Source organism: Spinacia oleracea, chromosome 1 (assembly GCF_020520425.1).
Source record: "Spinacia oleracea cultivar Varoflay chromosome 1, BTI_SOV_V1, whole genome shotgun sequence".
NCBI lineage: Eukaryota > Viridiplantae > Streptophyta > Magnoliopsida > Caryophyllales > Amaranthaceae > Spinacia > Spinacia oleracea.
In genome coordinates, this window is record NC_079487.1 from 119,392,346 (window position 1) to 119,417,220 (window position 24,875).

The 24,875-nt window shown below is 35.4% G+C and overlaps 4 protein-coding genes across 5 annotated transcripts; 1 reads left to right on the top strand and 3 right to left on the bottom strand.

The window, feature by feature from the left end:
• Window positions 1-364: 364 nt before the first annotated feature.
• On the bottom strand, window positions 365-11,344 carry LOC110795087 (pentatricopeptide repeat-containing protein At5g10690). 2 transcript variants are annotated; one of them, XM_022000063.2, is made up of 12 exons: window positions 10,967-11,341; window positions 10,668-10,850; window positions 7,223-7,355; window positions 4,402-4,499; window positions 4,000-4,161; window positions 3,835-3,903; window positions 3,438-3,573; window positions 2,728-2,960; window positions 2,516-2,593; window positions 1,815-1,883; window positions 1,220-1,396; window positions 365-658 (listed from the first exon to the last, which is right to left on the bottom strand). In XM_022000063.2, the coding sequence occupies exons 1-12, from the start codon at window positions 11,165-11,167 to the stop codon at window positions 398-400; spliced, it is 1,800 nt and encodes a 599-aa protein (XP_021855755.1). In that variant the 5' UTR covers window positions 11,168-11,341; the 3' UTR covers window positions 365-397. The 2 variants fall into 2 exon arrangements, with proteins under 2 accessions (XP_021855755.1, XP_021855756.2); XM_022000064.2 differs by lacking the exon at window positions 365-658 and adding an exon at window positions 679-992 and having other exon boundaries at window positions 10,967-11,344.
• A 3,332-nt stretch (window positions 11,345-14,676) lies between these two features.
• LOC130471774 (pathogenesis-related protein PRB1-3) lies at window positions 14,677-15,355 on the bottom strand. The gene has a single exon (XM_056842073.1). The coding sequence runs from the start codon at window positions 15,314-15,316 to the stop codon at window positions 14,795-14,797; it is 522 nt and encodes a 173-aa protein (XP_056698051.1). The 5' UTR covers window positions 15,317-15,355; the 3' UTR covers window positions 14,677-14,794.
• A 2,682-nt stretch (window positions 15,356-18,037) lies between these two features.
• On the top strand, window positions 18,038-19,507 carry LOC110795130 (uncharacterized). The gene has a single exon (XM_022000112.2). The coding sequence runs from the start codon at window positions 18,468-18,470 to the stop codon at window positions 18,666-18,668; it is 201 nt and encodes a 66-aa protein (XP_021855804.1). The 5' UTR covers window positions 18,038-18,467; the 3' UTR covers window positions 18,669-19,507.
• Window positions 19,508-19,614: 107 nt separating this feature from the next.
• On the bottom strand, window positions 19,615-22,947 carry LOC110795088 (laccase-4). Its single transcript, XM_022000065.2, has 6 exons — window positions 22,732-22,947; window positions 22,488-22,639; window positions 21,719-21,963; window positions 21,469-21,597; window positions 20,199-21,125; window positions 19,615-20,033 (listed from the first exon to the last, which is right to left on the bottom strand). Exons 1-6 carry the CDS (start codon window positions 22,828-22,830, stop codon window positions 19,903-19,905), a joined length of 1,683 nt encoding a protein of 560 aa, XP_021855757.2. The 5' UTR covers window positions 22,831-22,947; the 3' UTR covers window positions 19,615-19,902.
• Between the last annotated feature and the right edge of the window lie 1,928 nt (window positions 22,948-24,875).

Genomic DNA, 24,875 nt, shown 5'->3' on the forward strand with positions numbered 1-24,875 from the left:
ATTTTTTAAATATCAACTTTTTATTATTTTTTCTTATCCATATGAAGATATTAATGTTTGAAATCGTGTATTGGCAAACGTGAATAAATTATTGTGTCATATAAATAAGAACAGAGGAAGTATATGCGTAATTGCTCTTAGACGGTTTGGTAAAGCCGTAAAAGCTACAAGCCGTAAAAACGTTTTTGTCCATCTTGTTGTTAGGATGTGGTAACAAATAAATTTTCTTAATTTGTATTTCATCACCTTTTTAAGAAAATGTTATAGCCAATGAGCCATATCATATGTAGGTAAAACTTTAGTTTTGTCATTGGACATTGGTGCCTGAACTCTTAGTTATGTACGCAGTAGATAGTTGCAAAAATTTACAGGAAAAACAAAGTAGATTATAATAAGTTTATGGTGGTCTTACAAATAGTAAAGAAGATTTCTGTCCTAGCACGTTTAAGGCAGGCTTATTAATAAGCTTGTGTAATTGCTCAGAAGTAAAAACTCCAACAGGCTTAGAGCCACAAGAAGTATACATGTTGCTATATGCCACAACTACCACCATCTTGTACCGCTTCTCCAAGATTTGGTCGATCACACGGCCAGCGGATGTTGAGGCTGCCACGTAAGGAGGAGGGCTCTTCATCATTGCTGAGAGCGGCAAATTTAGCTGCACCATCATGTAAAAACACACACAAATAATCATTTAACAATGGCTGTTTACAAATCAAACTTCAAAAGTAGCATCAAACCACAATTCAGAAGTACCCATTATTATGTGTAGACTACACTTACTGAGGCCCTGTTCTTTTGAGCTGAACTGAACTGAAATGAAATTAACTGAACTGCCAAATAAGTCATGAAACTGCAGTTAAGCCAAAAAGAACAGAGCCTACTGCCCAATAAACAGACAGGTTCAATGGATAGCTGTTCAGAACCCTGTTGTTGTCATGGCCGACACTCATGGGGGTGTTTGGTATCCCGACCTAATCTCCATTTGTATCCTGACAAAGATGCAGCCCAAAACTAAATGTGACAAAATGGATTCATTTCCCATCCTAGTAAACTAATTTACCAGACTTGAATAGGACCCAACCTATTTTGACCTGTCCCTGCCCATCCTGACCCAAAAGACTCAACATACTTGGCAATGTTATAGAAGGCATGCATGCGCAAACCAAAAAAGCTGAATATAAATAAATGAAAGTTTTTCACACAAAAAACAACATACATCTGTACAGTCTTCGCGGTGTAGTAGTCCCACACAGTTGCCCCAATCATCTATGACGGGCACAACCGATTCCTCCAGGAAACGCATGGACACTTCCTTTAGCTTTAAGGTAGCTTGTAGAGGGTTAGCTTCTTCAAATGGAATCATGATACTCTCCACTGTATCATCTACTGACACCTATTTGCCAAAACATTGTAAACATGTACAATCAATAAACAAAAAGTCTAAATATATGCCTTCGTTTTTTTTAGAAGGTAAATATATGCCTTCGTTCAAGTAGTCACATAAGCCAGACACAAAAAAATCATGCTGATGATGACAAATCAGTAAATATGCTGCAAGAATTTAGTTCTAGTCTCTTCAAGTTCAAGTTTCTTCATCTGCCCATCTAATAGTTTGTGTATCATATCCATATATCATGATGAAAATTGACTCTTAGAAAGTTCTACGATCAGAACACTCATCTATTAGAAACTATAAGAAATACTTATCTTTTTATCCTTTTATTTCATAAAAAAGTTAAAATTGCTGACAGCCAAGTCAAATACCCAAATCTACATTGTCTGAGGGAGAGAGCCACAAGTGCACAACATACCTGGGGAAGAACATAGGGATAGAACACGGACCGGTCAAATCCCAACAAAGCCTCAAGGCGTACAGCAGCCTGGATTTAAAATGACAAAAGTAAAAGCAACAAAATGAGAAATCTTACAAACTTAATGTGATAGTTTCTAGAGCATGAGAGAAAAGTATAGGATGTGAAGCATTTATCTATACTATGTTATGAAGTATTTGTTCCACCTGGAAGTCTGGAACCCCCTCATTCACTAGTGTCATAGCATATCATCCACTCAGCCAGAAACATGTACTACAATTGACAACAAAATTTCTTGCAGTAGGGTTCGAACACGGTAGCAACAAGGCCTAAAGAAGTTATACGTAACTATGACTTCTTACTCAACAAGTCAACAGTCAACAGTACACACAAATATATCTAACTTGAAATAGGTGTGTTTAATTTGTAGTCCTGTACTAACTTATTTCAATTATTCTTACGTTGTTTGCTAATTTCAACTAGGTATGATTGTAAATTTGCAAGAAATCTTAAATTTGTTACTAAATAACTATGGGAACTTAATGGTTTTAAACAATTATTCACACAAGCCAAGCTAATAGAAATACTCCATATATGCTTTCAAGATAATTATATAAAAACCTAACTCGTGACTCGACAATATTGAAATTTGAATTAACAAAATGGGGCATCGTTTGTAATATACTGTTTGTAATACTCACCAAGCCACCTGGACTTGTCCAAGACAGTCCTTTCCATCTAGCATTAACATCTGAAAGAATCTGTACAGCAACTTCAACCTGACACGATAGGGAAGCCAGTAGTAAACATTTGTACGTAAGATGGTAAAACAGGAAGGAACCTCTATGCATGGGAACATTCTTCTCAGTAACAGCAAACATAATACTCTAGATAAGTTACAGTGCAAAAGAACCTGTCCAGCATTCAAAGCGGCTTCCATTAGAAGGTGATCAGCTTCTTCTTGAACTGCAGGAGTGATGGTTCCTGAAGAATCCCGCCACATGCGATTGTGTAAGTTCTTCACCATCCATAAATCACCTATGTGAGCCAAAGCACGCATCAAGGAAAGATAAAGATGAGGCTTTGGCCGCAGCTTTGAATTTTCTCCTGCCTTCTTTAATATCTTCCCGAACACACATAGAGCGCCTGAGAAAGCCATAGATATTTACTTGTCACAAATTAATCATAGATTACAATAGGTAACTATGTCTCCAGATTGAAGGAAAGCCAAAGCCAAAGCCAAAAGCCATGAACAAGTTAACAACAGATTGCAGTTCAGTAATGACCAAGAACTTTCCAATTCAGGCAATTCTTGAAGTACAATTCTGAGAATCTCACACCATTTCCGACAATGTCAACAACTAATCAACAGCTGGGCTTGCTCTAAGCAAAATGGAATTCTAATCTAAACAGCAAAAAAAAAAAAAACGTTTCAAGTTATAGGTTTGCATTAGAGAAAAGCTATAGTTTCTTCCCACCCCACAGAGTCACAGTAATGTTCATTCCAGACTTAAAACTATCCCAAAGTTGCTGAACATAAGGTGGTATTGTGTTGTCATCAAATCATGGTTAATTAAAATGTGTCCTATAAACCAGGTCAGCAGAATTTGGTTTAAGTCATACCATTGATTGAGCTGCAGCTTAGCAGAGCGTCAACGAGTGCAGTGTAGGCAACTCGATCAATAGATAACTTTTCAGATGTTTGCATTTCCATCATTATCTTCTGAACTAAATGGATATCTTTAGCAAGTGCAGCACCCTGTAAATGACATTTGTAAGTGACAATAATACTATTCAAAAAACTATTTCAGGCATAAGAGTAATGGCCTCCTCACATAAGTTCCAAATTTCCAATTAACACAACACAGGAGTTCGGGTATAAAGGTTCCACAATACACATGATACATCAGTACAAAAATAACAATCTAAATCATTATTATTAACTAGAGCAAACAACTTTTACAGTACAGACGACATGAGAGAACTCCCAGAAAATGTTATATAAGGTGAGTTTACTGACCTTCAATAGAGTAGTATACGCTACATTATCCGGAAGAAGATAATCAGAATTGTACTTCAGTGCAGCAACCTGAAAAAGAGGGGAGATATTAGTAACTGAATGCATGTTCTCGGGCTCGGCGTGATATTGAGGCTCTAAACTGGCCTTTCAACACTTTCTTGAGACCTTCATTTCCTCCAAATATTGCATTGCAGAATCCAGTTTTCCTGTCTTCACTGCAGCAAGGATAAGCATATTATAGGTAAGCTTATCTGGCTTTAACCCTTGGCGCAACATCTCGTCATGGACAGTGAATGAAGCCTCGGGAGAACCTGTACTTATGTATCCCTGAAATAAGAGGAGATGCTTATTACCAACGTAACCCCTAATTAACAAAAAAAAATTATCTAGAGTTTATGACTAGTATAGAAATGTCACAATGATATAATGAGTAAATCCAGATGCAAACTCAAAAAAACAAGCACGGAGTGCTAAAAAGTAAAAACAGTAAACTGAGGCACAAAAGAAGAAAAAACATAAAGCAAAAGTAAATATTTCTATTGCAGTAAGAAGAGCTCAGTACCACACCTTCATCAACAGGTTGTATATCAAGATTGAAGGGCTCCCAGCCTCATAGAACACAAACCCATAGCGTGCAAGAAGACCATTGGCGCGACGTAAGTCTCCTGCAGTAAACTATTGCAAACATGAAAACATTGTCCGGGAATCTCTAAATGCAAACACTATGTTATAGAACAAAGCAAAAAATATACTTTCTCCAGCTGAGAGTTGACTCAGTTGACTCAGTACCATAAGTTAAGCCAGTTGCAAAGGTTTGATTAGAAACTTTATGGTCTTACTATAAAACCAGTTGTCGTTGTTACCCCACACTACCTAAAAATTAGCAAGTAAGTTTTACACAAAAAGAAGAAAATGAGCAAGAACATACTTTTACAGGTTGAAACTCTCAAGGTAACACCACATAACAGGAAAAAGTACATCAGAAGGTGTACTCATGCTACAATATATTCTCCGGATAGCATACAGTGCATTTCAACCTTTGAGAGATTAATAGAGGCGGAAAACGGTCAGGGAAACAATTAAAGAAAAAATCCTCAGAAAACCATACAACATAGCACAATGGCAAAACGAAGCTCTATACCAAGGGTGCAACAGAGCTTTTGGTTCTCTGCATATCATTTCAGATAAAGCATTGCATAACACAGACTTACGAACGGGAAAGTGCTTCATAGATTTATTCCTCTCCTCTGTTAATGTGATGAATCTAGGTTATGAATAGTCCCTCCAGTATTGGTTAGAAAAACAAAATGAACACTTACACTTGACATCAATCAAGCTTTTGGAAAGTAAGATGTGAAAGGTGAAACTTTACTGGTAGTGAGGTACCAGAATGTTAAGAGCAATTACCTGGATTCCTCATTTATGGGATCACAAACAGAAAAGTTGGCCTACAAGTAAAAGGGAGACATCATAAACTAAGATTTGATCCATTTAGAGCTCTTATCAAGAACATAAGCCTAGATAAATTGGGAAGATTTAGGAGTAGGATTTATACTGTAAACCACAAGCAAGGAAGCCTTTTCTATCACTTGCATTTAGAGTAGAGATATATGCAGTCCCTACTTCCACCTGTCTCACTTTCTACATGTTTCCTTAGAGTAAGACCTTTTTGCAACTCTGGTCTGGTTCTTATTCAGTCACTTTATTAAATGCTTGATTTACTCTTTTTTTTCTTTCAGATTTGATATTCTTCTGCAACACCTCCTGGAAATCCCATTTCTGCCAGTCTCTTCCAAGGCAGATCCTTAGTTGGTGGTGGCTATCCTTGTCCTAAAGGAATTTTTTATACAACTTTCGTGTACCCTTCACCTTCACCTGATGAATAATCTTATTTTCCACAACACCAAAGCCATAGCCTTATTCACAAAGAGATGGGGTCAGCCTCCATGAACCGAGGGTATATCTCATGGTTATCCACAAAGATCCTCCTCCATTCACTTCTATCTAATCCTACATCTTACAAGCCCATTTTCTCCATGTTGGTTTTAACTCCCTCCATCCAAGTCATCTTTGGCCTTCCTCAACTACATTTAAGATCTCCGCCTTCCTTATCAGTGCATCTTTTGGTTGAACTTTCACATGCCCTTGTAAGTTGTAACTGATTCTCCCTTATCTTATATCCGCAACTCACAACTTCCCTCCGAATATCTACATTCTTAATTCTATCCCTGATGGTGTTCCTTCACATCCATCTCAACAAACACATCTATGGTACACTCATCTTTTTAATGTGCTCTTTCATAAATGTCCAACATTCTAATCCATATAATAATGTTGGTCTAATTGCGGTCCATTTTCGTTTTAACCTTTAAAAGTACTCTACGATCACATAGTAACCAAATCCCTAAACTCCACTCCATTTGAGCCACCCAGACTTTATTCTATAAGTTACATCCTGATCAATGTCTCTTTGTATAATTGATCCGAGGTAATTCAAACGATCACTAACAGGTAACTCCTCATCGTTTAATTTCACCACATCTTCAATTGGCCTCTCCTAATGCTAAAATGGCACTCAATGTACGCAAGCCTCTAGATTCTAGTTTTTAACTCTATCTCTCTAACTTAGCATTAACCACAGATTTGTGCTCATCCATCTAAAGGATTTCATCTACAAATAGCAAACACCTTGATACCTCATCTCAGATAGAACTTGTACTTTGTCCTGTTGCAAAGAGGAAAGGGTTTAGGGAAGTCTTTTGTGTAATCCAATTTTAATATTTCCTCCGTTTTTTTTTTTTTTTTTATAATTACAACATGGTTATCAACAATTCCCTCTTACCGGTGTTTAATTTCTATTTAAATAGATTAAACCTTTCCAATCAAACTTAGCATTAGCTACATATTCTTTTTTCTGCCTTTCTCCATTTTCTATTTTCAGATTCCGAGAAGTTTTATCTACAGTTAGATAGAATGCTTTCACAATCTAGTTTGAAATCCCCCCCCCCCCCTTTACACATCTAATTTTGGCCAAGTACCAAATATTGCAAGTGGCTTATACTCTGTGCAATAAGAAAAATGAATAACAAGAGTTAAAAAATCCAGCAACAAGAACTCAAAATTTATTCATTTAACGCAACTGGGCATAACTTGATGTGCTAAGGCTTCATACTTAGTGTGATAGACTTCATAACACCCTCCTTGTAGGTAACAGAATATGTAATAGTGAGTCTGTCTACGGAGTTCAGAAAATTCATACTCCAACGAGAAGAATTTAGAGGTGGATCAGCCATCGCTAGGCTAACTTCAAAAACAAATAAAAGCAAGAATCCTAACACAAAAAACTAGGAGAAGAATTGTGAACATCTTTTAATTCATGAAATACTACCTGCATCAAGGAGAGCGTTAAGCAAACCATAGAGAAGTGGTGCTGATAATTCTGGACTTCCAACAGCATCACCTCGCTCCACTACTTCAAGGAGATGAAATGCTTCATCAATTCTTCGAGCCTTACCCAAACCCTTCAGTTACATTAAAATCCATTCAGGGAATCAAACTTTGATAAGTTATACTAAATACTCTGTGAAGGAATCTACGGATCATATTTCAGATCTATATATCAGCAAATTTCAGTCGATAGGTTGAATTTCACATCACAGCGTTATACCAAATTCATTTAAACACTCGAATTGTTTGAAACCACGAAATCCATCACTGAAGCTATACTGCCCAAAAGGACTCCAGATATCATATAAGCTTTAACTTAAGTTTGGTACATTCAGAATTTCAGATTTTTATACTTTTGATACAAGGTTTCTCCTTGAGTCTCCTGTTTTAGTTTTAAAACTTCCAAGTTCTAACATGTGTGCAAGGTCAAGCAGTTCAATAACATGTTTGGTAAGAGGTTATAAATCGCAAAAATGGTAATGAATTTATGTGTAATTTTGTAAGGAAAGTTCATGTTCATTACAATGGTCATAGAACTCCATCCCAAACATGTGTTTTTCTTCATAAATTTCCATTGTCACAAATCTTGGATACATTAGGGTCCCAAGTCCAAGTCCTTAACTCCTTGTGTTGACCTATAACTCTATAAGCAACAATGTGAATTGTGAACTGTGGCTTGAGACGTGATCACGAATTGACGATTGTGGTATAGGATTTAAATTAGACCTTGCTCATGTCAATTAGCCCTTTATGCATAAGACGTTGTTCTGATGGTATGTACAAATAGGGTAAAGAAAATTCTCATTATAACTTCTTGCTTACTATGTGTTCCGGTGTTGTAAAGATGGAAACAATGGGCTTCGAATGAAGGCCCTTTCGTATGTGTTGAAGATCTTGCTTGCTTGAATGAGTCGAGTCCGAATTCACCTGCACAAGAGCAAAGTTACTAGCCTCGGGGGTGTTTCCGAGGAAAGCCCCTCCGATGCCTAAGTAAGAACGATGCTCGGATTCTAGAGAGAAGTTCTCTAAAAGAGTAGTCTTAAGGCGATAAATTGGACGTACCTTGAGGTGTGAGCCTTCGTGGCCTATTTATAGTGTTTGCATAATAAATGCCCATAGGTCATTTATTGCTATTGGGCCTTGGGCCTTAATGGATGGCTGAATAGCCATAGTGGTAAGGTTTGATGCTGTTGTTTAGAGCCATTGGGCTTTGGACTTAGTGGCCCAATTGAATATCAATTGGGAGCCCAAACAACATGCCCCCAGACCCGGTCCATTTAGAATTAAATGGGTGGGTTTTCCAGTTGTCAGAAGTCCAAAAGTTCCCTCTCTTTTTTTGAAAAGGGATGATTTGCATTGATGACAAGTGTTGGGACTTGTATTATGTCGTGGAGATCGTGGGTTTGAAAAGAAGTTGATGCGCCTCCTTTTTTTCTATAAATACTGGGCGCTTAGCTCTCTTCAAACTTTACTTTCTCTCTCTTTCAAACACATTTCCTCTCTTTTTCTGGCGATCGCAGTTTTCGAGTTTCTTCAGATCTACGGAATTCGGTCAGTTCTGGACTTCGGGAACTTGTGTCGTTCGCTTTGTCGGCGAATTCCGCTTCGGAAAAAGGTAACTTGCTTCTGAATTTTCCTTACTTTTTCGCTCTTTCCTCTACTCCTCAATCTAAACCCTAGACCGAGAATTCGCGATCATGGCAAAGAATAAAGGAAAAAGTAAGTTCGTCGTTGGTTCCTATAGTGAGAGGGAGGATGTGCCCTCGGGAAGGGTACAGAAGAATTCAAGGGGTGGACACTCGGAGAGGCCGGTGGAGAAACGTTCGACTGGTTGGGATGCTTCCAAAGATGGTGCTGTTGGCGGGTCTGGTGTGTCTGAACGTGCTACTTCTGGTAAGAAAGCTGGTTCTTCGGGTGGTCTCATGCAAGATCGGGGCATACTTGCCCTTCGGATCAGCTTCAGTCCAATGAACTGGAAACTCAGGGTAAGAACGGCGTACACCCGAAGAACCAGCTTTCTTACCAGAAGTAGCACGTTCAGACACACCAGACCCGCCAACAGCACCATCTTTGGAAGCATCCCAACCAGTCGAACGTTTCTCCACCGGCCTCTCCGAGTGTCCACCCCTTGAATTCTTCTGTACCCTTCCCGAGGGCACATCCTCCCTCTCACTATAGGAACCAACGACGAACTTACTTTTTCCTTTATTCTTTGCCATGATCGCGAATTCTCGGTCTAGGGTTTAGATTGAGGAGTAGAGGAAAGAGCGAAAAAGTAAGGAAAATTCAGAAGCAAGTTACCTTTTTCCGAAGCGGAATTCGCCGACAAAGCGAACGACACAAGTTCCCGAAGTCCAGAACTGACCGAATTCCGTAGATCTGAAGAAACTCGAAAACTGCGATCGCCAGAAAAAGAGAGGAAATGTGTTTGAAAGAGAGAGAAAGTAAAGTTTGAAGAGAGCTAAGCGCCCAGTATTTATAGAAAAAAAGGAGGCGCATCAACTTCTTTTCAAACCCACGATCTCCACGACATAATACAAGTCCCAACACTTGTCATCAATGCAAATCATCCCTTTTCAAAAAAAGAGAGGGAACTTTTGGACTTCTGACAACTGGAAAACCCACCCATTTAATTCTAAATGGACCGGGTCTGGGGGCATGTTGTTTGGGCTCCCAATTGATATTCAATTGGGCCACTAAGTCCAAAGCCCAATGGCTCTAAACAACAGCATCAAACCTTACCACTATGGCTATTCAGCCATCCATTAAGGCCCAAGGCCCAATAGCAATAAATGACCTATGGGCATTTATTATGCAAACACTATAAATAGGCCACGAAGGCTCACACCTCAAGGTACGTCCAATTTATCGCCTTAAGACTACTCTTTTAGAGAACTTCTCTCTAGAATCCGAGCATCGTTCTTACTTAGGCATCGGAGGGGCTTTCCTCGGAAACACCCCCGAGGCTAGTAACTTTGCTCTTGTGCAGGTGAATTCGGACTCGACTCATTCAAGCAAGCAAGATCTTCAACACATACGAAAGGGCCTTCATTCGAAGCCCATTGTTTCCATCTTTACAACACCGGAACACTATGTTTTCACCAATCAAGAGCAAGGATAAGAGGATATATTATCAAGCATTCGAGAGGAGAAGTAGACTAAGTTAAAGATGATACACTAATAAATTCCACTAATTTGGTATCATCAATGAATGAATGAATGATGATTCATGCCTATTCTAATACCATCAATGCGTAAATGGCTGACCATAAAGTTACACAACAGTATCATCTAATTCTTCTGGAAGGAAAAGACTTCATGGACTGTTCGGTAAAAGAGAAAAATACAATTAAACCTTGGTGAAAGCATTAAGTTGGATTCAATACCTTCAACAGAGTTCCGTAAGAGATGTTATCAACATGGCAACTTCTTGACTTAGACATTTCATCAAACAGCTTAAGTGCAGATTCAATATCACCACAATGAACACAAGCCTCTAACACCGCGTTCATCACAATTGTATTAAGTCCCCCATATCTTCTTTTCGCTACCTCAATTTCTTCAAAAACCTTCATCAGAACAACCCAAATTACAAAAACCCACATCAAATTACAACCCAAGCATCACCATCCCCCCCCCCCCCTCCAAAAAAAAAAAAAGTGGAAAATTCACTAAATTTCAGTACCTGGTTGAGTTGTCTGCGGCGAGTGAGCTGAACAATGCGGGAAGTGAGGCGTTTGAGATTGGAATTGCGGGATTTTTTAAGAGAGAGATTATTGAAAATTGGAGAATAATCATTTTGGGAAGAGTATAGAGCGAAATTTGAGAAGTGGGTTGAAATTGAAATGAATTTATGGGTGGGAAATTTGCAAATTTGAAGATGCATTTTCTGAAATTGGAGCTACCCATTACCCATAATCGAAATCTCTACAAGCTTGAAGGAAAGAGAGAGAGAGAGACAGAGATAGGGAGAATCTGGGGAAGGGGATAATGCTGATGGAATTGGCGGGGGAAATGTGGGGTTCTTGACACCTATGCAGTTATGAACCAGGAAATATCAAAATTTTATTTTTGGAAAAAGTATGAATAATACTCCCAACGTTCATTTCTGATTTGAGGTTGTGAGATCATGGGTGGATCCACCTTATGATCTATGGTCTATGGACTATGGTGTGGATCATGGGTGGATCCATCTGATTTGATGAATTATGTTTAGTGGCAATTGATGTGGATGTGGTATGCCAATCTTCATGTAAAAAAAGACTCATACATGGTGCACCAACTTGAATCTGTTCTTTTTTAAATGATACAATTATTCAAGCAAGTTTGTCAAACATTAATATGTTCATTGTGAATATGAAAAATTATAAAAAGTTGATATTAAAGAGTATATTAAAAAATATTTATTGTAGAAATTAAATTAGCTTGTGTGAATAGTATAAAAAAAAACTCAATTGTATCATGTAAATGAGAACTGAGAAAGTATTAAACAAGTCATTACACATTACATTGGTTATAAAGTAGTCAGATTCTACGCAAATTCAACCTTGTAGTAGTCAAAAATTTATTTCGATTGTAAACAGTGATTACTTAGGAGTTACCCTTGAGTGGACGGTCTCCTAATGTATTTTCTCCTTACCTATCAAAAAAAAGTGGCTCAAAGTTGATGTATATATACTCGAAGGTCACATGGGCAACCTAAAGATGGTTGTGGGCGGGGCCGGGCCTACCACAGGCCCACATTGTGTCGTACGGTGCCAGGCCGGGCCGAAAAGTTCAAAACAAGGCCCATGTTCGGCCCGAGCCCACGTGTCGGTCCGGGACGGCCCGTCGTGCCTAAGGTTAATTTTACTAAATTTAGCGTGTTTTGTCGTGCCGGGTCGAGTCGTGTCGTGCTTTTTTCAAAAAATTAAGGCCTAGACTTGGCCCATGACTTTGTGCCCGTGCCCGTGCCCTTGCCCGACCGGACATTTTCTTGTCGTGTCGGTTGGGGCTTCGAAGCGGCCCGACCCACAACCATCTTTAAATCTAAATCCGCACATGCTTTTTTTCTTAACAATCTGAATAGTTCTTGTTTTATCAATTTCAGTCTAACTTTATAAACAACTAACAAAACAAATCTAATATACATATATAAAGGAGGCATATTTGCTGAAATATTAGAGCGCCACCTAGGATTACTAATGGTTTCGGCTAATAAAAAATAAGATTTCTAATTTATTTTTGAATTAAAAAAATCGAGTGCCACGTAGATAATTAATTAGGTGCCACGTAGATATTTAAATTAATTAATTAATTACTAATATATACAATTTCATCCAAAATCAAACGCTCTAATAATTAAAAAATAAATCTAAAATAAAATTCATCCAAAATCAAACACTAATCTAAAATAAAATTCAATCCAAAATCAAACATTAATCCAATATTAGAGCGCCGCGTATGAAATCTAATGGTTTCAGCCAATAAAAAATAAGACTTCAAAATTATTTTTGAATTAAAAATTCGAATGCCACGCAGATAATTAATTAGGTGCCACGTAGATATTTAAATTAATTAATTAATTACTAATATATACAATTCCATCCAAAATCAAACGCTCTAATAATTAAAAAATAAATCTAAAATAAAATTCATCCAAAATCAAACACTAATCTAAAATAAAATTCAATCCAAAATCAAACATTAATCCAATATTAGAGCGCCGCATAAGAAATCTAATGGTTTCAGCCAATAAAAAATAAGACTTCAAAATATTTTTATTAAATAATTATTAATATTTCTTATATACAATTTCATCCAAAATCAAACACTATAATAATTAAAAAAATAAATCTAAAATGAACTTCAATCCAAAATAAAAAAAAATCAATTTAATCTAATATATAAAATATAGCAGTTGATATATGTAGGAGTTTTATTTTAACGTAACAATTGAATAGAAACCGTGCATCGCACGGGCTAAAGTCTAGTAAATAAATACAATCGGTCTAAAATTAATATTTTTAATTTTGCAACCTACCCCGTATGAGATATTGGATACTTAATTAAAGAATGTGTTATTTTTCTAAGGAGTAGGTTGAATCACTAAAGATCAGTAAAGACTAGGGAGGTAGGGCAATGGTATTTGCATTGCTTGTAGATGTAGCAGTTTAGAATCGTTTTTATCTTAGTTTTCATGGCTTATTTTTGACGTAATGTGGCTAAAAAGGTGTATGTTAACGTTGGAAACCACTCTCAATTACAAAATCTTATATACATCTTGTTTTAACTTCTACCAATGATGTCTTGGCCTAGTGGTTAAGACTGAGGGCCTGTGTACGATAGGTTTCAGGTTCGAATCCCCCCGCCCCCATTTGTAATTTATATTGCCCTTGTGGCTCATTCGCATCAAAAAAAAAAAAAAAAAATCTTGTTTTAACTTCTAAAGTGCTAGGTGTACTCGGAAATACTTTCTTTTCCTCATTTTAAATTATCCAAATAGGCAATAAAAACACCGTAACATAAATTGGTCATTTTTAAGATTAATTGCATTTTGCTAAACACCCACATCCTTGGGATTGGGTTAACCCATGAACTTTTACACTTGTGCAGTTGTGCTTGGTTTATGATTTTTTAATAAGTAATCCCGCCTTCTATTCCTTTTTGTTTGTTACATTTACCGTTTTAGCTTGTCTCTAAAAGATAGCGCGCTCTATTACCATAAAAACTCATGGAACCACAATTTTATTCTTAAGATAAAATATACATTTTGTTTATTTTCAATAAATTCCACACAACCAAATCTTAATAAAGCATTATTAATACATGGGGCAAACAATTAGGGACGGAGGAGGGAGTATACAACTCATAAAAATCGAGGCAATACTTGAACCTCCATGCCTAGAATAACAAATTCATTTTAGGATTGGACAATAAAGATACATTCTCAACATATACATAGGAGCTTCTCGAGGTATTCATATAGGGGTGATGAAAAAGGTCGCAAGTTGCGACAACATTTAGTTGTCGCAATCTTACGTGTCAGAGTTTAAATGGTACATATAAGCGCCACGTACACTATGCTTCGTCACAATATTTTTACTATCAATGCGATATTTTTACTATGAAATTTTTTAAATAAGGTAGTTGATATAAAAAAAGAAACAAAATAGAATATTAAGATTTTTCCTACCTTTTTTCTTAACATGTATAATAGATTATATAAGTTAAATATTTTAATTTCTAATTAAAATCATGACACATAAGCATGCCATGTAATCATTGTGACACGGCTTAAAGGTGGCATGTTGCGACCTTTATCATTTTCGTTCATACAGAAAGACACATTTTAAAGCACAACTCTAGAGATATATTGGACGATTTTCAATTCCCCATCATCTATAAGAGCGGGAGTAATTAATAGTTCGTAGTTTTTATACAATAATACATATTTAGAAGTTAAAACTAATAATATTAATCGTTACAAGTCATGTTAAATTAAATGAATTACAGAATTAGAGACCTTGATTAATCAGAAAGGCCTTTGTCCCATAATATTACCATGAGGATCATAATTACAAGTAATAAAAGTATACCCATTTGTACAAGTAAGCTTTGCACATCCCAACTTCTTACTTTGTTTCCAAGCAATCTGAGTATAATGCGCACATTCCTGACCCGATGCACAAGTATTAGTTTTATAATCATAATATTTCTTTTCTCCGGCCCAGAAATCCACCGCGTCTTGGCCGGTCCACTCTTTTCCGGTGGACCCCCAAAACAGATTCTCGCCGTGGTCGGAATGTGAATGTATCATCGCACAATCACCTTGCCGGACATGGGCCCACCACCGCGCGTAGTTAGCAAGCTCCTCACTCCATTCGAAAGGTGATAACCCTAGGCTTGCTCGAACTTTGTTGTGTGGTTTTAAATAACTGTTAATTACATCTTTAGGTGTTGGGGCTTCAGATGATGATGCTAAACATGGTTTTGGGTATGAAAATAATAACAATGTTCCTAAGAATAAGAAACTAATTATGAGTTTAGCTCCCATTTTGTTTTTGAATTTTTATGTGGGTATATATCAAGATTATATATATATATATATATATATATATATATATAGTGGAATTTCAATTTGTTTTAAAAAAAAAAATTAGAGGTGGAAAATAATTGAGTAAAGTGAGTGGCTAATTTGCCATTATCCCATGTTAGGGAGCGAAGAAAAAGGGAAAAATAACATGATAGAGAAAAAAGTTGCACATTTTTCTTAACTGCCATAACTGATTTTTTTTTTTTTGAATAAGTATAGACAAATTGGTGGATGAAATTGGGTGTTTTGATAGCAATAAATTGACGTTATTTTTAGGTAAAGTTATTAATGAAGTTATGAATAATGATGTCAGATCGATCAGGACTGAATTTTCATGGGGGAAGGGCATGTGATCATGTGCTTAGGTTTTTTTTTTGGCTCCAAATAATTTGTAGTGGTTGTCGGCTGAATTTTCAGTAACATGAGTACGTTAGTATGATGATCTGTTGAAAATGTTTGAATATATACTTCCTGTATTTATAAAGTTGGAGAATGAGTTGTTTCAATCGAGTTTGATTTTGGTTAATTTTGTTTTGGCTTATACGTAGTACACAATATCGTGTTACATTTATATATTTGTTTATATTTGTTTGGATGTACGTATATTTGTGTCAAATTAGAATGAGTTGGGTCTATTGTCAAATGCCAACTAGTTTATCATGAGAAATAGATCAAATTTAGTCATAGTCGCTTTTGAGATAGACTCTGTGCATTTTGGGTTTAGGCCGGATAATTTGAAATAGGAAACTAACAAGTTAATGTGAGCCTGTAAAAATTACAAGTAAAGGTTGACATGTCCTACGATAGGGATTGATTGAGATGAGTTGTTGAAAGTTCAAAGAATACTCACTTTAAAGAAAGAGAGGAAAATACGTACTTAATTTGTCCCAAGTTAAAAGAATATCAAGCGTTTTCATATACTAGAGTGAGCAACTTTTTTCAGAAAGTGGTAGAAAGATATTGGACCACACACGGGCTCGGGCGATATATGTGCATTTCGGGTTTTGGCAGGATAATTTGAAATAGGAAACTAATAAGTTAATGCTAGTCGCATTAACTTTTTTACAGACTCACATTGACTCTCTTTTTTGCATCAAAAAAAGAAGTTAATGCGAGTCTGTAAAAATTACAAGTAAAAGTTGACATATTCTATGATAGGGATTGATTGATATAAATTGTTGAAAGTTTGAAGAAAACTCACTTTAAAGAAAGAGAGGGATATACGTACTTAATTTGCCCCACAGGCCCACACTAAAAGGAGGTTGTTTTTTCGCATATCAGATATGTGTGGAAACACACATATCAGCTAAAAGACAAATAGCTAAAAGACAAAATAGGAAGTACCATTCTGTAAAAAAAAGTACCATTCTGTAAAAAATAGTACCATTCTGTTAAAAAAAGTACCATTTTTATTTTAAAAAGTACCATTTAATTTCTTTTTTGTCCGTTTTCCTATTTTGTCTTTTGCTATGATATGTATTTGCAAGCACATATCTGATATCCGAAAATACTTCCTCCACTAAAAGATTATCAAGTGTTTTCATTTATATGTGAGAGTGTGTCACTTTTTCAAAAAGTGATAGGAGATTGGACCACACACGGGCTCGGACGGTACATGTGGGTCTTTTTAGGGCTCACCATATCCTTTTGCTTAGATCAATAACTGAAATAGCTTGGTAACAAACTTGAGGAATGACAAAGGTTCTAATATCAATTAGGTGAAGTACTCTATACGAAATACTACATTAATTTACTAATTGAAATAACTAATGCAATAAAAAATGTTGACTTTTCAAATGCTTGTATAATAATACTGAATTAGACTTTTTCGTGACTTTATTTGCTTCGTCCTAGATTCATTTGTAACTTCACACTTAAATCATTGTTCTTTATTGAGATTTGAGAATTATATTTCTGATTTTGTTGATATAATGGTTGATATTCATCTTCTTGTGTAAGGAGATTATCATGAGTTAACTCCATCGATTCTCCTGAATGGTCGTCAACTCGTCATTGGTCTAAATATAGCAACTAGCAAGTAATTCGAGAGGGAAGGAGTATTTCCTAAAAGTTTTTGGGCTAAATTTTGCCGACGGTGACCCTTATACAATTGTGAAATCCCACATGATAGCTTTATGTTTCAACTTACTCCCTCCGTTCCAGATTAGTTGTTACATTTACCTTTACACAAAGTTTTAGGTGATAAGTGGTTGTTTGGTTATCAATTGTTATTTTATTGAAAAAGTAGATGTGATAGGAGTTAGTGATGTATTTTTTTTTAATTGAATGAGAGAGGGTGAGGGGACAAAAAAGTTTTAGTGGGAAGAGAGAGACAATATAATAATTGTGGGGTCATTCCTAATTTAGAAGTGTAACAACTCATCTGGGACGGACGAAAAAAGAAAGTGTAACAACTAATCTGGGACGGAGGGAGTATTAATTATGTGGCTGACCTGGTGGGCAATAAAATTACAAAATTATGACCATGTGTCTAGCAAATGAAAGAGTCAAGCTAGGATGGGATTATGGAAATAAGCTTCTCATATTCAAGACCATGTTCTTTTTATGTCACGCCGGTTTCATTCGGTTCAACTTGCTTTAGTTTAATTCGATTTAGTTTTGATAAAAATTAAAGAAAAAAAATATAGCATATGTCATTCTAAGCATATTTCATCGGGTAACGTGAAGATATATTTCAGTGGATGTCAACTATCTTAGCTAATAAAGTCTTGAAATGATGGTACCTAAGATATGGGATCGAATCTCGTCTACAACATTTGTGACTTTGCCGTTAGACCACTATGCAACATAAAAAGAAGATACAAACATATTCCAACACGCTTACAACACGAGTACGAACAATACAACGTCCAAGTTTCAACAAGTTATTCCATAAAAAAAGTAAAAATTCAAGGTTGTGAAAGTTCTAGACTGACCTTGAAACCTTCCATATTTTTTCTACCCATTAGGCCATTACCAGTCCATCTGGACCATTTCCATAATACATAATAACATATCCTCGTCCACAAAACCAGATCAATACCACCAGATCGAGTCCATCAAAAAAAAGTCTTAAACACATTATTCATCGATCAAATATTCAAATAACATCATGTGCTTGGTGTTTGTTGTAGACGAAGACGAGAAAGTAATCGGCCGATACGCAGCAGGCGGCGCGTGCCCCTACTGCGGTGGCCAAGTCCAGGCTATGGATGTTGAGAAAGCATGGCGTTTATGTTATGTCCCTTTTTACTTTCGCACCAAACGCAACTTTCACTGCTCCTTTTGTAATCGCCCCTTGGTTATTCAGTAACATGCGGTACTAAATTCCTCTCTTTATTAATTTTATGTAAAAGGATTTGATATTTGTAAAACATTATGCTACTTGTACATATATTGTAAACATTATATTTGTAATACAAATGATATTGTTTTAATGTTTTTAATATTCTAAAGTATTAGGCTCAATAAAAAAAAATGGCATTAATGGAACAAAATTACAAAAAGTATTTACAAACTAACAACACATCAACACAAGTCGGTGGGACTCACTTTAGTCCTAAGAAGGAGTTTCATTAACTACGTTAGGGAGCAGCTCAAGCGTAGATATACATACGGGAGTTCTTCTTCTTACCTATTTTAAAGAACAAAAAATTCAAAATTGCCCAATCCAAAACAATAATACTCTTACAGTTCGTTTGGTAGTCGGTCATAAATGGTGTCAATAGGAATGAATTTGTACGAAATTTGTAAGAAAAATCAATGTCCATTCTCATGGTAATGCTAGTTTGTTCAAAATTATCTCATTTTCTTTCCAAATTTCCATTACCATCCATTATCATTTGGGGAGTATGTGGTATTTGGTGGAAATATAAATTTATGAAGAAAAACACCAAATTTGAGACAAAATTTCATTACCATGGACTTCATGTTGTTATTTTCTTGCCAAATAACACTAAAAATTTATTTTCATTCCCATCATTTATTACCGGCTACCAAATGGATCGTTATTTCTCAAACATTTTCATATAGCGGACTGAATGCAATCCGCTCGATCTCCCTATATAGATTACCAAACACCTGCATAGTAAGATGCTCGATCTCCCTATAGATTACCAAACACCTACATAGTAAGATTTTGAGCTTCTTATATGTTTGTAAATAATTTAGAAAATTATCTTCATTTGTCAATAGTGTCAAAATTATAAATTAGAACATTATTGTGAAATGGAATGGTATATGGAATTCGCAAAGAATGAAGCAATCAATATATTGAAAAAATAATCTTATTCGAAGTACATAATTTTGGAGTCCAAATTACATTTCGTTCTCATTATTATTGGCTTAAGCCGCTTGTTATGCTTAACTTGCTCAAAAACCAATATCTCTACACCCTTTATGAAAATCTTTGTACATGGATAAAATTTTGATTTGAATCTTCGTTCTTCTCTTGTGTTTGCCTTGGTAATTCTCTTTCAAGGGCCCCCAAAAATTGCAAACTTATGATAAAAGAATTTAATTAATAAAATGGATCCAGGTCAATCTTTTTAACACTTGGGAAAATCTTTTGGAGGCGTTATTAAAGATTCATTTGGTCCTTTGCCATTATCCACCAAAAAAGCCATTTTCAATCCCCATGTCGTGTGAATCTCCAAATGACAATGCATGAACCAAATTCCTGCGAAATAAAATAATAACCTAACCATTAGTCAAAATTGCCCCATTTTCTTGACGAAGTATAGAGAATTAAAAAACTATTAAGACTGAGGATATGTACTTAATATTGCCCTTCTGACTCATTCGGAAAAAACAAAAAAAAAGAGAAAAAAAATCGGATTATTACCTGGGTTATCGGCTCTGAATCTGATAGCGGTCCATCCACCAGAAGGTACACCAATGGTGTTTCTTTCAACAGGGTTGACAAGATTAAACTTCTTCGGGTCCTTTTTAGGATTGTAGTTACCAACGCCTCTACCAACAACGAAGAAATTAAATCCATGTAAATGGAATGGATGATTCTCTGGTGTTATCATGGCAGTATCTTGCAACACCAATTGAACCGTTGCATTGTAAGGAAGCCTATAAACTCTAGTCCCCGTTGAGGTACCAGGATTAGCAATAGTTTGATTTCCGGTGTAATTAAACGGCGTCGGAGGATTCGCCGGAAAATCCGCCGTGAAAACTCCACTTATATTCGAGTAATGTGCTTGTAACAGAGAAATTGTAGGCATAACGAATGTAACATTGTTAATAGAAGCCACAACTCTAGACCCATTTACACAAGTTTTGCAAGGGTTTACTCCTAACCCGACCGCGAAAAACAAGGAGTGATCGACTTGTTGAGGGACTTTAGCAGGGTAATCTTTTGAGTTTAGAGCTTTAAGGGAATCGGTAAAGTTATTAGCCACCTCGGTTGCGTTGATTGGTGGCGGAGCTGTTAGGGTGGTTGTTAGGGCGGTGAGTCCGGTTGTGGCGTAACGAATGTTGGCAAGTCCGGTGGTGTTGTCCACCGGGATTGGTGCATCCATGAAGGGTGAAACTACCACTAAGTATTTACCCGCCTTTTTGTTGGTTTCGAGGATTACATTGGTGGTTTGACCTGGTGATATCACGATTGTATCGGTTTTAAAGGGTTTAACGTAGGTGGCGTCGACTTCGACAACCGTGAGGTGGTGGTCGGCTATCTTGAAAAAGAGTTCTTCATTAAGTGCAGCATTGATGATACGAAGCATGTAATTTTTCCCTGGTTTTACATGTAAGTTGAACAATTCTGCACAGATGATACAAGAGGATATGTTAACATGCATACTTGCATAAGTGTATAATGTAGTCATGTAGAAAAAACTTATTTCTTTACTCTCTCCGTTTCATAAAGATGTTCAAACTTCTGTTTTAATTTTTTTTGGCACTATTCATAATTGAAGAGAATTTTCGAAATTATTTCTAATAGAACAAAAAACAGATTCATATTGGATATCTTGTTTGATTTATCTCAATTAGTACTTTAAGAATATCAAAGTTTTATAACTTTTACCAAGTTGATATAAAATGTTCATTTAGCTAGTGTGAAAAATAGAAACTGAAACATTTTTATGGAACGGATGGAGTAATACCTTGTGAGTTACAATTTTGAACAGGCCTTGTGTGTCCGTTAATCGTATGAGCATCAGAGACATTAGGCGCCAAGCCGGATTTTAAAGCTTCGTTAATTACGGCTTCAACATCTGATTTCCACCATTCACCTATCCATTTCATCATAAGTCAAGTCAATAGAGATATAATGTATTTTTTCATGAATTAATTAAATTTGAAATGGAAATACTTGAAAGTAATTATTATAATTTTGTTTTAATGAAAAATTACCTAGAACCAAGACATTTTCCTTGTGGGGTTTGGGAAAAGGATAAGGAACACCAAGTTTGGGCAAAATGACAATAGCACCATGGAGAGTGGCTCTTAGCCAAAGAATATGAGCATGATAGAAAAGGGTTCCTCTTTGACCCGTTAAAGTGAAATTGTAAGTGTAGGCTTGACCCGGTTGTATTGGGCATTGGGTTATGTATGCTGGCCCATCTGACCACCCTGTTCTTATTTGCCTGATTCCATGCCTACAAGTCCAAAAAACAATTTAACCAAAAAAATCAATAACCAAAAAATTGCAAGGTTGAGCTTCGTCGTTAAATTATTGATCATACTCCCAAATTTAGAATTTTTAGATGAACTATTCTTCTATCTCTTTAGTCTTTATGTTCTTATTTGGAAACTTCTTGAGATACCAAAAAAAAAAGTCAAAAAAAAAAGAGTATTATTTTTTCACATTTATCATGATTGAATTTCTTGGAATTTTAAATTTGGGGAGTGATTTATCCGGTGATTAAAATAAGTAATGTGAAAGTATGTGAGTAAAAATAATGCATTAAAATGTTTATTGTCTGACAACATAGAGTAAAAAGGTTGCATCACACAATTAACCTTATTGACTTTAATCATATAATATGTGTTATTACTTACTGTTGCATACGATTATACGAATTACGTAGAATTTTCACCATGTCACTAAAATTGTAACATTGGCAATTTACTTTATGTTTTTCTAGTCAAAGTACGTTCATGTAAGAGTACAGATACTAACCAATGAATACTGAGATTGTATTGGACATGATTGACCACCTTCACAAGCACCGTATCATCTTCCCTAGCCACAATAGTTGGTCCCGGATACTTACCGTTAACAGTCACTATTGGTTTCGTCGAACAAAGTCTCGTTTGATTCTTCAACACCACCTAACAGTTAATTAAAACACGTACATAACGTTGTAGTCATTGTAAAATCATCCAACGATAAGCTAAGATTGAAACAGAATTGATGCACTTACATTGAACTTGTAGTGACGGACTCGAGACTCAACCAATATCGCCGGTAATAAACAACCTACGATCACCAATATCAACCCTCTCTCAACCCACGTCGCCATTTTTCACTCTTCGAAAACCTTTTTCTTATGATATGACGATTACTTCGTTGAGCTATGTATTAGCTCAAGCAAGAGAAGGACAGAAGATGAAATTAACAAGGCAAAACTTTAGGTTATATAAAGGAATAACATAATATGTGAGGGTTGCTATTTTTATTGCTAAGATGTCATTGTTTCTAAGTTGGTAAAATGAAAAGGATACATATATGAATTTGAACAAACTAGTTAGCCAGCCAGATAATTGTAAAACCCTTTAGCTACCTAGCTAGCTACCATGGATAGGTGCTTTTCTTACAGTCTACACCAAATTAGTTACGTTCAATATTTTTAATTAACTATATTGTATACAAATGTACACTTCCTCCGTTTCAAAAAGATCTTTACACTTAATATTTGCACGGACTCCGGTGCAATGTTTGACCGTTAATATATCCAATTTTGTATGGAAAAAAATCATAAAAATCAAAATGAATAACGAAACCAATCTAACAAAATCTTACATGTAACATTTTGATGTATATAATAGTGAGAATTTACGGTCAAAGTTTTCATACTTTTGACACATTTTACAAAGCGTAAAAAACTTTCTGAAACGGAGGTAGTACGTCATAAAAGTTAAAAGAATTGCCCTGTTTTTCAAGCTAAGATAGAATAAAAATAATCCTTTTTTTTTTTTGCTATTTGTTTTTATAATTAACATGATTATTATATGTATGAGTAACTTAAAGTTTCTGATTATTTAAGAGTTCACGAATCAACCTAAATCACATAATTTTCAGAATTATAAAACCAAAAAAAAAAAAACTGACAGTAATACAAAACAAGTCTAATCCATAATGTGTATTTTTTTGGGTGTGTGGTTAAAATTGAAAATTCCTTTTAATTTTTTTTTAAAGTTGGCCTAACAATGTAGTAGGTTGAAGTTCAACTGAAAACTAAGCTACCAATAACCAACTAACCAAACAAAACCATGGATTACAACTTGTGTAATACTAATAAATAAATTGCAAATAACTTAAACTAATTAGTTTATTATGGTCAAATTGATAACATGATTAAACAGCTAATAATTTATAAGAATACTAAATCTTTTAACTCATTAACTACATTATTTAACTTTATTATATTTCTATACGAAGTATTATAAATTATAATGTTTAATTTTGATTCTCATAGCATTAAGACTTGAATCTTAGTGGGTAGGAACTAGATGTTGTAACCTATGTGCGTCATTTATTCATTTACGTTATGATATGCCGATGTGGGTGGTCAACGAATAATATGTTAGTTTTTTTCTTTTTATATACGTAGTTAAAATAATGTTACAATAACCAATAAGGTCTTGATTTAATGATTTAGTGGTTAAAATCAAATATATGTGTACGTACAGGTTTTATGTTTGATGTTTTTCCCTTATTTGTAATTTATATTGTTATTTATGGCTCATTCGCAGAAAAATAAGATAGAATGGGGAAAATTAATTCTAAAAATGCAACTTTTAAGCGGTTTGCTGAAAAAGGCAAACTACTCCGTATTTATTAAAAAAAATACTCGGGGTAGATTAATTAATATTATAAAAATAAAATAAAAACAATGTCAAATACTCCCTCTGTCCCATAATATAGTGTCCGTTTGACCAAAATCACGGTTATTAAGGTAAATGATAACATTGATAATAAAACAATAATTAGTTGAAGTACATGTTAGGTGGCTTTTATGGAGAGACCGATTAGATATTAAAGGTGTGTACATAATAAATGAGCCTCAAAAAGACAAAAATCAAGCACATGGGTTGAATAAAAGTCAAAAAGTACAATTTTCAAAGTAAAAATTCCAACTTTTTTAGAACAATATTGAAATTATAATTAGTGCATGAGGGTATTATGGGTAAAAATTAATGGTTTAAAATAGAAATAGACACATCATTTAGGGACACCATTTTAGAAAAACAGACACTATATTTTGGGACGGAGTGAGTTACATGCAATCCGTAAGAAGTAATCTCATAAAATAGGTACGTCGGTGACTCAGTGTATACGTTACTC